The sequence below is a fragment of the Eleutherodactylus coqui genome, chromosome 10 (assembly GCF_035609145.1).
Source record: "Eleutherodactylus coqui strain aEleCoq1 chromosome 10, aEleCoq1.hap1, whole genome shotgun sequence".
Taxonomy (NCBI): Eukaryota; Metazoa; Chordata; class Amphibia; order Anura; family Eleutherodactylidae; genus Eleutherodactylus; species Eleutherodactylus coqui.
The window spans coordinates 10,197,483-10,213,887 of NC_089846.1; the positions used below are offsets into that span (position 1 = coordinate 10,197,483).

Here is a 16,405-nt window from a genome sequence, read left to right on the forward strand (position 1 = left end):
ATGCAGACATTTCCTGAAGATCACCTACTAAGTTGCGTGCCGCCCGGACATCATTGCCACCGGACCTGCGAGGTTCATGTCTGGGCCACGCAGCCCCGTTTTAAAAGCGCAGCGCCCAGTGGCAATGTGTTGCAGGCCGCACACGAGGAGCACATGGTGGGCAGATGTCTGACACACGCATCTAAACAAGCTGTGAAATGCAACCCGTCCCTGAGAGAGCGATGGCGTGGTCTCCGGCGGGACGGGGGAGGGGAGGTCTGATGTGGACACAATTAACGGTGATTAGTTGTCTAATCTCTGTCCAAAACCATCTGCGAAATCCAGACACGTAAACGCGCCGCACAGACAGCCAACAGCGCGGCCTCCAATCAATGAGGAGTGGTGCAGGAAATGGTTAAAAAAGGGGTAGAGATTCTAAAATTTGGTATTATGGAGCATTAACCCCCGAAATAAAAAATTCTCTGGTGAATAGAAGTCCTCAGTTGTCAACATCGATCTGTATCGGGGCAAATCTGGGTGACAACCAGTCTAGCGGGCAGAAGCTCCCCCGGTGGGCATCACCCTGCCTTTCCAGACTCCTGAAGAGTAAAGCTGCCCAGGAATGTGATGGTATAACAGGTGGCGACACGAAAGGATGGCTGCCCGATTCTGCATGGGGGGTTATATTAGTTGGCACCCAACTTTACCAGAAACAGATACACTGGCTGAGGATGAGGACTCCAAGACCGATAGTCACCAGAGGGGGCGCTCTCTTCTAATCACTCTATAACCCACATCATTGGTCCAGAGCAGACATAAGCACACCACGGATGAAGAACTACAAGTCTCTGCCAGTACTACAGCCTGGGGAAGGAGTCTCACTGACTGCTCCGGTAACAGCGGATCTAGAATCCTACAGGACCTTCCACCTCTCGGCTGTCATGGTAGAACAGTGAGTTCAGCTTCATGTGATAGTCCTGACATGGCCGGCTCTGCGCATTCAGTGACACAAGCGACAGGACGGCGCTGGAAGATGATGGCGGATTGCAAGGATACAGAGACTGACATGTACTAAGGTCCAATTAAAGGGACATGCTAGAGAAAATGAACAGATCTGGGTTCCATGGGATGAGTCTGATACGTAGCGACTGCCGAGTGATGCGTCACCCGGCAACTTTAATTAAAAAAAAAAAAAAAAAAATCACATGGAGTGGTAATGAAGAGGAATGGGCTGCAATACCAGGAACAACCAGAGACCAGAGGGGTGCTGTTCCTACAGCGATAGTCTTATTGTAGGAGAAGGATGAGGGTTGTCACAGTTTTATTGTTGGTCTAGTTGGAATACAACATGATGGATTCTGCATTCGGTTTGACCTTAGAACATGTCAGATGTCAAAAAAATTATTCTTAAGGAGCTTCCAGATATTTAGAATTTTAAGTTCAGAAGCTTTCTAATATACTTAGTCTTTCCATTTCTCACCATTCACCAAACTCCTGCTTGCTGTCAGTGAATGGGAATAGCCTCAGATGCTCTGATCAAATACTACTCACAGCTGAGAGTTTGTTACAATTGCATTCAGTACAAACAATCCTCTGATCCAGACGGATATAGATTACCTGTACTGATACACTGTAACAAACTATCAGGACACGATGTGTTCACCTTAGAGAGGATTGTTCACACTGAATACCTTGTAACAAACCCTCAGCTGTGAGAAGTATGAGGTCAGCACTTGTTTTCAGCTCCTGGATGTAAACAAAGCTCTCCCCAGTCCTGATAGTTTGTTACAATGTATCAGTGCAATGATATATCCGTCTGCAGGCACAGAGGATTCTATAGATGGATACATTGTAATACACAGCAGCTGTGTGAGCAGGACGAGGTCAGGCTGTTGGCCCTTCAGTTGTAAAGGAGGTGGTTTTCCTTTCACTTGCAGCAAGCAGAGATCTTGAAAATGGACAAAAAAAACGAAACAGTCTATTAGAAAGTTGCAGAGCTGGAGGTTTTACAATGATGAAGCTTTATATACAGGAGACTGGGTGAGTCTCTTAAAGGGACAGACATGCTTCATCCGCTGTGAGGCCTGCGCTGTCAGTGAATGGAGGAGCCGGCCGTTGGTCTACCGCCACCGCGTCACTTACGACATAGTCCCTAGCCTCAAAGGCGCATGTGGCTTTTCCTAGCGTCCTCTTCATCATCCCCTTGTTAAAACACACAGACTGAGTCTGCCGGCCGAGGCAGCGAGAAGACAAAAGCAGAGAGGGTGTTAGGGTGGTCACTGGTGCCTGTCTGACGGGTACATATGGGGGGTCCACACGGTGGGCACTGTCATCTAAGGATTGTTCCTGGTCAGGATTCCTTGGACCTACTGGAGTTGTCCTCCTTTCTGTGTCTGGGTATGTTGGGTGGGGTAACTAATAAGGCTGCCCTTACAGCTCACAGTCCCAGACTTCTGAACGGTGGTAAAACTAAGCATGTGTCATTCACACCAGAGAAAGCTCCCTTAAAGGGGTTGTCCAGGGTTAGAAAAACATGGCTGCTTTCTTCCAAACACAGCGCCACCCTTATCCATAAGGTTTCGTGTGAAAGTGCAATACCAGACACAACCCACCGACAGGGGTGGCGTTTGGTTTCAAATAAAGTAGCCATATTTTTCTAACCCTGGACAAACACCTTTAAGAGTTGTAGTGGCAGCCATATAGATTGTTCTTCCCCCAAGAAATAGATATGACAGTTCTGATCTCAGCAAAGCTGGGTGACAACTAATATAGTCACTGACTTTCCCAGAATGCTGAATGGCACATCTAGCTAGGCAACAATGTATCAGTCAAGAAAAGCTGGGTAACAACCCTTTGAGCTGTAATGGCAGCCATACTGGTTGTCACCCAACTTTCCCAGAAGAGACCGACTCAGACAGTTCTCATTTTGGGCTTGGGGCTCTTTAACACTAGAATACCCAGCATTCCCTTCAAGCCGCTGTATCTATAGTAGCATCGATTGCCTATAGATTTGCCGAGTGAGCTCTATGCGATGCTTCTCTCACCATACTGTACATTTCAGCCTCTCAGCCTCCATAAAGTGCCCCCTGCTGTAATGCTCAGAGAACAGCCACTTCCTTCATCTCCCGCAGCGGAGGAGAGCCTGTCCTTACATATCTACAAAACACACCTATGCCAATTCTCCAGTATACAGCGATTACCAGGGGAGCAGCCACAAGGAATTCTGGTTCCCCATGACTGTTCTTCCTTGCACTATCCATGGAGAGATGAGGGGCTCCAGCAATGTGCTGGTGGTCATCATCACTGCCATTTTCATCCTCGGGGGGCGCACACAGACTGTTATGGTATAGGATACTTTTCCCCTGCCCCCACTTATAATAGGTACATACTGGACTATTTAAGAAAGGAGTAGGCTGTGACTGCTGCGGCAGGGAGAAGCTAGGCTGAAATGTGAACCCTATCCTGCTTGGTCAGCTCCTCGGGGGCGGGGATTAGCAGATTATACAGCATTACTATTCATTCTGCACCAAGAGTCCTGACTAAAAAGATTAAACTCCGCCCCAATCTGCAAATAAAATCAGTTTGAGGTTATCGAATACACAAAGTGAAGGCAGCGGCTTACTGGGCTGAACTGTTACAGGACTAATCACCACTACACAGAAGGCATTCTCAGTAATCTCACTGCTGCTCTCTAGTGGCAATAGACTGCATTCTACTCAGATGTCACCACTGCTCTCTAGTGATTGGATAGGTGGTACGTTCAAGTGATGTCATTGCTGCTCTCTAGTGAATGATAGGTTGCATTCTCTGTGATGTCACCGCTGCTCTCTTGAATGGTCCAAGTTCTCCTATACCAGTAAGCCAGCCCAGCAGTTGCCATCTCCGCTGTATGTTGTTGCTACCTAAGCAATTAGCTAGGCGATGGCCACAATCGTGAGTGTTCGGTGGTCACACGTGACATGGATACAGGTTGGACTCATTTCATGAACAGTTTGGAAGTGTTCGTGCAACAAGCATAAAAAGGGGAAATAACGAAGAGCAAGAGCGAGACAACCAGAGCACAACTTACCCCGCGCTTTAGACTTCTGAAGCAGTGGATTTTGGGTTTGGAGGTCATGAAGTCGTTGAGGCGATGGGAGAGGGGTTCCTTTTGCTGCTTGGGAGACTGGGGGCCGTTGGGAACAGCAGAGGGTGAGGCAGAGGCAGGGGGAGGAGGTGGGGGCTGATGAGGGGATGTTAAGAGGGACATAAGCTATGTATAAGAGAGGAGCAGTGACAGAATAGAAACCAAGTCAAAAGAACAAAAAGGAACGAAAAAGAAACAAAAATCAAAACGAATATTAAAAATGATATTCTGAACAAACAACATTAAATAAAAGAAAAAAAACACAAAGAAAAACAAAACACATAAAAAGTAACAAATGACATCGTGGAGGCGGCGGCGGCAGCAGCGGCTTTGAGAGAAAGCTGGATAGTGTTAGGAGGAGATGAGTGACACACAGTTTAGCAGATGCTTCAATGGATTTTAGAGGGGAGAACGAGAAGCCATGCAAACCTCGTGCAGCAGCATCCACCCGTGAGAGTCTCCCGCAAGCTGTGGACCCTCGCTGACTCCATATGTGATGGTGGGTGGGAACTGATCCAGTGCGAAACAATGTGACATTCAGCCAGAATTTGCTCAGAGTCCATGCACTTAACGCAAACCTTCCAAGTCAGTCCTCGCTATTGCACTCTGTTATCACACGTTGTTTTAGATGCAGTATCTCAACCAGTAGTTATCCTTTCATATCGCAATCCGGATAGGAAATGCCTCTTATGTCCTTAATTAAAGGGACAGTCGACCTTAGACAGACCCTTGTCACGGGCGGCCCCTGATAATCCACCACTATACACTGAGGACAAGACATGGATCACACCTGCAGCACATTGCATCATAATCTGCAGAGCAGTCACTCATAGCATTCGCCATGGAGGCATATTGCAGTTGTATGTGCCTTGTCTATGAAGTTATAACCAATCCCACCACATCCTTTGCCATAAGCTGAAACTCTAGTGGGCCCTTGAACCCCCCAAATTTTCGTTCATATGTTCTATTAAGTTATGGACCTTCCTTCTAAATATCATCCCCCACACTAAGTAATAACTCCACTCCTTCCCACCCCTTTTGTAGTGCTGCACTGTTGAGGTTGGGTGAATGGCGAGACCAGCATGCACCGCGCAAAACATAAAATCTACTAATAGTGGAGAAGGTAAAAAAAGTCAAATGACCAAAGATCCAACCAGAATTTCATCATGGCACAACTGAGGGTCTAAACCCTTTCCAGAATATGCAGTGGCAGCTGCGGCCAATCAAATGTTATGAAAACCGATGACATCGCTGAGGAGGGAGTAACGGTCACTACATACCAGTGATGTCACACCTCAGTGATGCATGTCCAGCTGCACCAATGACATCACCGAGGGAGATGTGGCCACGATAAACTGGTGATGTCACACCTCAGTGATGCATGTCCAGCTGAACCAATGACATCACTGAGGGAGGAGTGGCCCCGATATACTGGTGTTGTCAGCTCAGTGATTCAGGTCTTATCTACATCCTCCACCATGGGAAAGAGGGGCATCATTAACCCGTTCAGTGAAGAGGGGACCCATGTTTGTGCCATGAAGAGCAGAGAATAGTTCAGGGAAACCGAGAAGAGAAATTGCCCACCAGACGTAGAATGTGGAACCAGAGTTTATAACGGTAGGTATAAACCGCGGCTGGGGTGAGAGCTGTTAGCATGCTGGTCAGGAATGGTCATTAATCTAAATTAATGGTGAAGATGAAATTATTATTTATGAAAAAAAATGACAAAACATCTACAGAAATAAAATAAACAAAACAATAACAGCAGTAACAAGGTCTCCGTGGCCGGGAGCCGGCACTCTGCCCGCAGGACGACAGTACCTTGTTTTTCTTGATGAAAGGCCACAGTTTTCCACGGGATTTGCCGGGGGTCTTGGGGTCACTCTTCACATCCGCCCGGTTGTTGGTGAGGCTGGTGTCGGAGACGGTGCGCTTCATGGATTGGGTGAAGTCTTCGAAGTCGATATCTCCTGGAGGTTCGAAGCCGGACTTAAAGGATTCTACGACCGTCTGGGAGTCCTGAGAAGAGGAGAAAAAGAAAAGGAGATCGAATTAGGAGAGTCTTAATGTTCTTTGTGGAGCAAAACCCATAGATGGTAAAATGTTAACTTATAAGATTCTGAGATGTCCAGGGCAACAAGGGAACAAGGAGAAAGAAGAAATTAGGGAGTAAAAAAAAAAAGAAAGGGGCTGGCAAAGAGGACGGTGGGCCGCAGAGGACCGGCAAAGAGTGTCCAGTGTACCTGCAGAAGCAGAGGAATGGAAGCATCTGACCCAAAGCAGCAGGAGGATGAGGAGTCAGCCAGCACCCATACTGCTCAGGAACCGGTACTAGGTTCTCACACAGGGGGGCCTGTTACTGGTTCCTGAGCAGAAGGAGACAGAGGTACAGCAAGAAATGACTCTACCCACAAAGAACTGTATAGCAAGTCCTCTCGAATGGAGAAAAAGAAGTGGTGTTGTGATGAAGGAAAGGAGAGTGGTGGTTGTGGGAGATTCCCTATTGAGAGGAACAGAGGCCGCTGTCTGCAGACCTGACACCTCACGAGAGGTGTGCTGTCTTCCAGGTGCACAAATCAAAGATGTGTCTGATAGACTATCAAGACTCTTCAGTCCTACAGAACATCACCCATTCCTACTAATACATGTAGGGACAAATGACACTGTAGAAAAGGACCTTGCAACTATCTGCAGAGACTTTGAAGACCTTGGAAAGAAGGTAAAGGAAATAGGAGCACAGGTGTCCTCTCATCCATCCTGCCAGTGGATGGCCATGGAATAAGAAGATGTAGCCAGTTGTTCACCTCTAGAATCCTGTTCCGTCTATGGTGACGTCACCAAAGAAAGGATTCCTAGTCCATGGAGTGAATTACCTATATGATGGACTACTTGCTAGAGATGGGTCGCACTTTACAAAGACAGGTAGGCATATATTTGGTGGGCACCTTGCTTTACTCATTAGGAGAGCATTAAACTAGAACAATATGGGAAGGTAAGTGAAAGGTAAAAATATACAACTAATTAATACAATTGAAAACCTTGTTATTAGAAGTGGAAAGAAAGAACAAAGACAGAAAATTCAGAAGGAAAGTAGAGGAGCAAGAGACATCGATCACAAACTAACATGTTTCTACACAAATGCCCAGAGCACGGGAAACAAATAAGGAGAATTGGAGCTCCTAACACAGGAAGAGGAATATGTCGTCATAGGCATCACGGAAACTTGGTGGGATGATACACATGATTGGATACAAGGCTTGAAGGATACAACGTATTTATAAGGAACAGACCTAATAAAAGGGGAGGAGGTTCTGTGTTGTATGTTAGGAAAACATTAATCTCCACAGAGATTCAAGCTTCAGGGCTGGGAGTTCTGTAGAAACTGTTTGGGTAAGAATACAAGGAGAGAACAACAGAAAGGACACCATTGTAGACATTTACTGTAGGCCACCTGGACAAGCAGAAGATATGGAGAAACTGTCTACATCAGATGGCCAAGAGCTCAAAGCAGCCCAACATAGTGATCATGGGAGATTTTACCCATCCAGACATTTGTTGGGAATCTCTCTCAGGTAAAAGTAATGGATCCAACAAATTCTTATCTGCTCTTGCTGACAACTTTATCTTCCAGAAGGTAGAAGAGAAAACAAGGAGATCTGCTATCTTGGATCTAATTCTTACCAACTGGGAAGGAATGGTTGAGGAAGTAAGGGTGGCTGGGCTCTTAGGAGGCAGTGATCATGTTAGCCTTGAATGTTGGATAAAAAGAGCAGGAAGACCTGAGAAAACTCAGAGCTCAAGGGTGGATTTCAGAAAGGCAGATTTTAATGAACTCAGAAAGAGGAGAAGAAGAATCCAATGGCCGGATGTTCTTAAGGTCGGAAATGTCCAAGAAGGTTGGGAAATATTGTGAAATGAGATTCTCAAAGCACAATTGTTAACAATCCCTAAAAGAAGGAAGAATGGGAAGCATTTAAAGAGACCCGGATGGATGAACACAGAACTTGTATACATGTTAAAGAGGAAGAAAAATATGTTTATCAAATGGAAAGAGGAGGAATATCTAAAGAAGAATATAATGCAGTCTGCAGAAACTGTAGGGCAAGTGTCAGAAAAGCTAAAGCTGATAATGAATTGAGGCTTGCAACAGAGGCCAAAAGCAATAAAAAAGGATTTTGGGGGTCAAAGGCAAAAGAAACATCAAAGATGCTATTGGATGCTTACAAGATGAAAATGGTGAAGAATGATGTTGAGAAGGCCGAACTTTTAAATTGCTATTTTGTATCGGTTTTCTCTCAGAAAGTAAATGTAACATCAACTGATCTTCCCTGTGTTATTGGGGGAATACAAGAATGCAGACTATCTAAGCAGAGAGATGGTGAGGAAACACTTCGCTAACACATGAATTCAAGTCTCAAGGTTCAGATGAATTACATCCTAGGATAGTAAAGGAAGCAGCGGAGGTAATTGCTGAACCACTCGCCATAATCTATGAAAATTACTGGAGAACAGGAGAAGCCTCAGAAGACTGGAAAAGGGCAAATGTTGAAGGAAGGTGGATCCAAAAAACTACAGGCCTGTGAGCCTGACTTCTATACCAGGAAAGATCTTTGAACAAATTATTAACCCCTTAATGACACGGCCCTTTTTTTCCCATTCCCCCCCCCCCCCGCCCCGCCCCCCCTTTAAAAAAATCGTAACTCCTTCATTTATCCATCGACGTCACTGTATGAGGGCTTGTTGTTTTTTGCGGGACGAGTTGTAGTTTTCAATGGTGCTATTTAAAGTACCATATAATGTACTGAAAATGGAGTAAAATGGAAAAAAAAAAAACATTCCGCCATCTTTCAGTGCTTCTTGTTTCTACGGCGCAAAACTGCAACAAAAATAACATGATGACTTTATTCTATGGGTCAGTACGATTGCTATGATACCAAACTTGTATAGTTTTTTTTTTTTACTATACTTCTCTTTTTTTTTCAAAGACATTTAATTTTTTTTAAATTATTTTCTGTGGTCATTTTGTGCGCGCAATAACTTTATTTTTCCGTCGACGTAGTTCAGCGAGGGCTCATTTTTGTCAGGATGTCCTATATTTTCCGTTAATACTAATTCGGAATACATACGACTTTTTGATCGCTTTTTCTGGGAGACAAGGTGACTGAAAAAGTGCATTTCTGGCGTTCTTTATTTTTTTTCAGATGACGTTTACCGTGCGGGGTAAATAATGTGCTACTTTGATAGATCAGACTTTTACGGATGCGGCGATACCAAATATGTATTTTTATGATTTAGATTTTTTAATAACAGATATGGCGAAAGGGGGGGTGATTTAAACTTTTATTACTTTTTTTTTTTACAATTAAAAAAACTTTATTGATCTATTTTTTAACTTTACTTTTAAGTCTCCTGGGGGACTACAACATGCGATACTTTGATCGCTCCTGCAGTATGATGTAATGCTATAGCATTCTGACAGGCGGCCTATCAAGCCACCCCACAGGGATGGCTTGATAGGCAGTCCTCCAAGGCAGCCCTAGGGCCTTTCAGAAGGCCCCCGATTACCATGACACCTGTACAGCCCCCCTCACCGCCAGAGGGGGAAGGGGAAGGGGGAATACGGGACCCGCAAACATCGTTCTGGGGATTTAAATGCCGCTGTCAGAATAGAAAGTATCATTTAAAGGGTTAATAGCCGCAATGGGCCGAATGGCCTATTGCAGCTATTGCCCGCGGGTGTCTTCATACATACCCTGACGCTCCAGGAGGTAAATGTACGTCCTGGAGCAGGAAGGGGTAAAACAGCATGTATGTAAGTACTTGGATGAGAATGGAGTAATTAACCAGAGCCAGCATGGGTTTGTAACAATGAAGTCATGCCAGACTAATCTAATCTCCTTCTATGACAGAATCACCGACTGGGTTGATCAGGGAAATGCAGTGGATATAGTAGATCTTGACTTTAGTAAAGCATTTGACAAAGTATCTCATACCATACTTATTGAGAAAATGACCAAATCTGAGATTGACAAGGCAATTGTGAGGTGGATTCACAACTGGCTGAGTGATCGTACTCAAAGAGTGGTCATAAATGGCTGCACATCCAAGTGGAAGAATGTATCAAGTGGGGAACCACAAGGCTCTGTCCTAGGACCAGTGTTGGTCAACATGTTTATAAATGATCTGGAGGAGGGAATTGAGGGGAAACTGATCAAATTTACTGATGACACAAAGCTAGGAGGGATAGCTAACACTAGGGAAGAGAAAGAGTATTCAAAAAGATCTAGAAAAGCTTGAACAGTGGGCGGCGACTAACAGAATGCTATTTAACAAGGAGAAGTGCAAAGTCCTACAACTGAGGAAGAAAAATGAAAACCGCACATACAGAATGGGAGGAATTGGGCTAAGCAGCAGCACATGTGAAAAAGACTTGGGTATACTAATAGATCATAGACTGAACATGAGTCAGCAATGTGATGCAGCAGCCAAAAAGCCAAACAATTCTCGGCTGTATTAAGAGAAGCATAGAGTCTAGATCACGTGAGGTCATTATCCCCCTCTACTCTTCCTTAGTCAGACCTCATCTGGAATACGGTGTCCAGTTTTGGGCACCCCACTTTAAAAAAGACAGACAAACTGGAGCAAGTTCAGAGAAGAGTTACCAGGATGGTGAGCGGTCTGCAAATCATGTCCTATGAGGAACGGTTAAAGGATCTGGGAAGGTTTAACTTGCAGAAGCAAAGGCTGAGAGGAGACTTAATAGCTGTCTACAAATATCTGAAGGGCTGTCACAGTGCAGAGGGATCAGCCCTATTCTCATATGCACAAGGAAAGACTAGAAGCAATGGGATGAAACTGAAAGACGAGACACAGAATAGATATTAGACAGTGAGGGGGATCAGCGAGTGGAACAGGTTACCACGGGAGGTGGGGAGTTCTCCTTCAATGGAAGTGTTCAAACAGAGGCTGGACAAATATCTGTCTGGGATGACTTGGTGATCCTGCACTGGGCAGGGGGTCGGACCCGATAAACCTGGAACTCCCTTCCAACTCTAACAGTCTAGGATTCTATGAAAGAGGACGGCAGGCCGCAGAGGGCCGGCAAAGAAAATAGTGAGTAACCTTGGCAGGAATAAAAGGTACGGCACATTTAAGCACAGATGTGGATTCCTCAGATATATATGTCACATACGCCCCTTCCCATTAGGAAATATCAAGTGGGTTCCAAACTGATATATATGTGTAATATCCTATACATATTTTACACATATATCACTGATCTGAAGTGACAGCAGTCGCTGATGATACACAACCTGTGGGACGCGGGGGAGCCATGACTTATCGGCCGCTCTCGGGTATTATCAGGAGTTATTTCTGGAGTGTAATGTAATAAGTAACACATGGAGGAGCCAGCAGATAGCGGGACGCCTGGCAGAGGGTACAATGCCAGGAACAGTGCCAGGACCCCTTCCCCCTTGAGAGGTGCTCAAGGACAGCTGGAGAGCAGCGGGGTGACGGGAGCCGCACGCTCTTCTTGTTTTCATGCTGCGGTCGGATTAGGAGCCTCTTCCCTGTCATTAGGCCTATAGGATAGAAGCCGTCTGGTTGTAGTGATCTGGGGACCCTGGGGAGGGCGCCACGTGCCTCAGGTTTGCAGCATCCCTGACATTCATGTTAACTCTACCTTCTTGATGTGCAAAAATTCCAAATCCTAAGGCCTCCCTCCCACGGGGCGATTTCAGCCCTGTGCTAAACGCTGTACAAGGCTCCCATTCATTTCAATGAGGCTGCACACACAAGGCTGAAAACGCTGCATGTTCTATCTTTGGGCATTTTCAGCTGAGTCTCCCATTGAAATGAATGGGCAGCGTTTTGCAAACGCCCCGTGTGAGGGAGGCCTTAGAGGAAGAGACTCCTGAGATGCAATCACCCCCTCCAGTTCATAGAGGCCTATAAAGGGCCGGAGAAGCACTGAGCTGGGGGGGGGGGGGGGGGGGGGTCTTTGCCAGATCTCCTTGCAGTAAGGGTCCTTTTACACGATCCCAAAAATCTTTCAGATTTCTAAATCCCCCCCCCCCCCCCCCCGACTGAACGGCGAACGAGCAAGGACGGGCACAGGATGAAGATATCTGTGCAGCACCTGAGGCACGATGGGAGTAGTCGTCCAGCATTTTATTTCCACGCCATTTACAGATTCCTCTTTGCTCCGGCGGCTGCGCCAATGTTTTCAGCAAAGTCTTCACATTGTCGGTTTTACACTGAAGTAACTTCTGTATCCGGGCCGCACTCGAAAGACAAATGTGATGAGCCCAAAGCCAATGAATTAACGCCGCCTGCCAGTTCTGCACCGCACGACGGATCTTCGCTGATGAGGTCACCCACATGATGGTGTGCTGGAACGCTGCATCGTATATTAAGGTTTTCCATGTGACAGACGCTCCACGCATGTTCAAGTGGCCCACTTACAGATAATGAAGAGCAGGAGCCACGTCTGCATTGCGCTCTGTGGTTATAAGACGCTGGAAGAACAGTCATCTTAAAGGGGAAATGACCCCCAATACATAACAGAGAGGTCACAGGCGATCGCGTCATTACACAGAAGTCGAGCGGACATCGTTGAGGAAATCCCTGACCAGTATAGGGGGCTGCAGTGCCGGTACCATCCAGTAGAAGGATCAGCGCTCCAACTGCACAATACTGTCGCTATAACCATGTTCGCTCTGCAGGCGACACGGCGGTATACACCCTGCTGCTCCGGTTATTATGTATGTACCATGAGGTCAGATATATGGAAACTCTGTGCATTATAATAACAGCAGATGATGGGGGTGATGGTCCGCTGACCCAATAACAGGAAGCCAGGAATTGCTGGCACAGCAGAAACCATTTCATGTGCTCTTCCCGATCAATAAGCGTCATTTCCTCGGCGTCCTCTGCGCTCGGCAGGATTTCCCAGGACTCGACAATAGATAAGCCGTCGTCCGCACACATCTCCACGAACGCTCAGGAAGGAAGTCGGAGGTCTGGCGCAGATACAGGTATATCCATCACAGTGATGGAAGCTCCAGCTTGGTCGACTGCCTGAGGTTGTGGACAAAGGAGGAGTAAAAATGGCCGAACAGAAATCACAGCGCACACACGACAACCGCGCTGAACGACTACACAGGGACCTGCGTCCAGCTTCCATACGAGCAGCACACATCCGCAAAATCCAGGGGGTTGTGTTGAAGTTAAGGCAATCCTCTGTGAGCGGAGTGCATCAGGGTGTGGGGTGGCGATATTACCCGAGGACGGTGAGGCGGTATAATCTATTGATTCTGCAGTCTGGGCATGCTAAAGTGGAACTGAATACCATACAGCAATGTGTGAGATTTGTATGAAAACCATTCTTGTGTACTGTATGAGGGCATTATATGGGCACTGAGTGGCAGTAATTGGGCACTATACTGCAGCATTATCTATGATTGCTTAGAAGGAAATCCTGGAAACCCCGTCCCAGATCGCCCCAAAGAAGATAAAGATATACAAGATTAAAAATAAATTCAGGAAATGCACAAATTAATAAAAATCAGCAGAAGTTCCGCCCACCGTTTCCTCCACAGACGACTCACAAACACAGAACAACAACAGTCACAGAGGGGTGAGCGCCCCCTTACATCAGTACAGACAAATTACCAAGCAGCCATGTGTGGAACAGTGCCTATACTCACCACTATATACTTCATTATACTTATTAGCCTGCTGGAGCAGTCACCACGTACATACATTACTTATCCTGTGTTGTACTCCAGAGCTGCACTCTCTACTCTGCTGGTGGAGTCACTGTGTACATACATTACTTATTCTGTACTGATCCTGAGTTACATCCTGTATTATACCCCAGAGCTGCACTCACTATTCTGCTGGTTGGAGTCACTGTGTACATACATTACTTATCCTCTAGTGATCCTGAGTTACATCCTGTATTATACCCCAGAGCTGCACTCACTATTCTGCTGGTGGGGTCACTGTGTACATACATTACTTATCCTCTAGTGATCCTGAGTTACATCCTGTATTATACCCCAGAGCTGCACTCCCTATTCTGCTGGTTGGAGTCACTGTGTACATACATTACTTATCCTGTACTGATCCTGAGTTACATCCTGTATTATACTCCAGAGCTGCACTCACTATTCTGCTGGTGGAGTCACTGTGTACATGCATTACTTATCCTGTACTGATCCTGAGTTACATCCTGTATTATACTCCAGAGCTGCACTCACTATTCTGCTGGTGGAGTCACTGTGTACATACATTACTTATCCTGTACTGATCCTGAGTTACATCCTGTATTATACCCCAGAGCTGCACTCACTATTCTGCTGGTTGGAGTCACTGTGTACATACATTACTTATCCTGTACTGATCCTGAGTTCCATCCTGTATTATACTCCAGAGCTGCACTCACTATTCTGCTGGTGGAGTCACTGTGTACATGCATTACTTAGCCTGTACTGCTCCTGAGTTACATCCTGTATTATACTGCAGAGCTGCACTCACTATTCTGCTGCTGGAGTCACTGTGTACATACATTACTTATCCTGTACTGCTCCCGAGTTACATCCTGTATTATATTCCAGAGCTGCACTCACTATTCTGCTGGTGGAGTCACTGTATACATACATTACTTATCCTGTACTGATCCTTAGTTACATCCTGTATTATACTCCAGAGCTGCACTCACTATTCTGCTGCTGGAGTCACTGTGTACATCCATTACTTATCTTGTATTATACTCCGGAGCTGCACTCACTATTCGGCCTCTTACCTGTTTACTGTTGATGGACTCTGCAGCTTTAGTGATTCCGTCCAGACACTTCCCGATGATGGGGATCACCTGGCGGTCTATCTCTGCATAGGTTTTCAGCGAGTCCCCCAGCCTCGTTATCCTTCTCTCCTCCAGGTCTTGCAGTTTCTGGCAGGGGGCAATAAATGAGATGATGAGGAGGGGGTGCTGCACTGCTACCCCATGTGCATGACCAATCACTGAATGCCCTGGCCTCGTTCTGCTTCCACAGCTGAAGATGTGTTACAGTTGCATCCAGTGCTGACAATCCTTTGTGAGGACCAGACTGATACATTGTAACAAACTATAAGTGGATGGAATATGCACCCGGCAGCACAGGGGTCTCATCACTGCTGTGTCCACAAGCCCCCTGCTCTAGAGTGTGACCTGCTAGCTGTGCCATATCAGCCCCCGATGTGAATAATATGGGTGTCAGCTGCTCATATACATTGAGTAAGGTGCTGGGACTTGTGGTTCCCCAGCAGGTATCAGCGAGGAGGGCGGAGTCACCTGGAAGATGGTGGGGATGTGCGTGTGGTAGTGCTCCTGCTGCTCGTGGTTGAACTTCTGTAACACTGACGAGTAATCTCCTTTGCTGTCGTCTGCCATCTGGTGACGTATCTGCGCTTGCTGCCGTGCCTGCGGGAGACAGAGAGGCGGATTAGGGCCAGACTGATGACACATAGACCGCCGCATAATAAGCACATAGCGTACAGCCACATTCCATTACACCGGCATCCAGTCATCCGGAAACATTGTAGAAGATAAATCACACACCTGCCACCGGCTTACAGGGAGATCTCCCACACGGGGTGGCACCCAGCTTTCCCCGACTCCTGACTAACACTTTGGTGGGTGGCACTGCACTCAGCTGTGCCACGTCTGCAGGTAAACGGCGCCACTAGCTGGACCCGCACTGGGCGACATCCACCACCTGGAGACGGACGGCTCCAAACAACTAATCTCCAAAACAGCAGCGGACGGAACAATTTATCCAGGAGCCGCGGAAACTTCCACACTGCGCCAAGAAGTCTGAGAGCTGCAGTGCATGGGGGAGGACGGTGGGGGTCATACATACTAAGAGGACAGCGGGGTCACACGTGGATGATGGGGGGCATATATACATATGAGAAGCAGATGATTTGGGGTGGGGGGGGGTCACATACACATATGGGGAGTGGACGACGGGGGGGGGGGGGGTCACATACACATATGGGAAGTGGACGACGGGGGAAGTCGCACACACATATGGGGAGTGGACGACGGGGGAAGTCGCATGCATATGAGAAGCGGGTGATGGGGGGGGGGGCGATCGCATACATATGAGGAACGGCGGGGGGGGGGGGGGCGATCGCATACATATGAGGAGCGGCTGATGGGGGGGCGATCGCATACATATGAGGAGCGGCTGATGGGGGGGCGATCGCATACATATGAGGAGCGGCTGATGGGGGGGCGATCGCATACATATG

The 16,405-nt window shown here is 46.8% G+C and overlaps 1 protein-coding gene across 11 annotated transcripts in view; it reads right to left on the bottom strand.

Annotated features, from left to right (window-relative positions):
• The window catches only part of FNBP1 (formin binding protein 1), an 85,310-nt gene that overhangs the window by 21,803 nt on the left and 47,102 nt on the right, over positions 1-16,405 (bottom strand). For 6 of the 11 annotated variants that reach the window (XM_066580216.1, XM_066580218.1, XM_066580217.1 and 3 more), the window contains exons 7-10: positions 15,444-15,572; positions 14,916-15,062; positions 5,927-6,124; positions 4,049-4,231 (exon numbers count right to left, since the gene is read on the bottom strand). In XM_066580216.1, coding sequence (XP_066436313.1) covers positions 4,049-4,231; positions 5,927-6,124; positions 14,916-15,062; positions 15,444-15,572 — 657 coding nt within the window. The remainder of the gene's footprint in view (positions 1-4,048; positions 4,232-5,926; positions 6,125-14,915; positions 15,063-15,443; positions 15,573-16,405) is intronic. The other 5 variants (XM_066580221.1, XM_066580222.1, XM_066580224.1 and 2 more) reach the window with 2 other exon arrangements.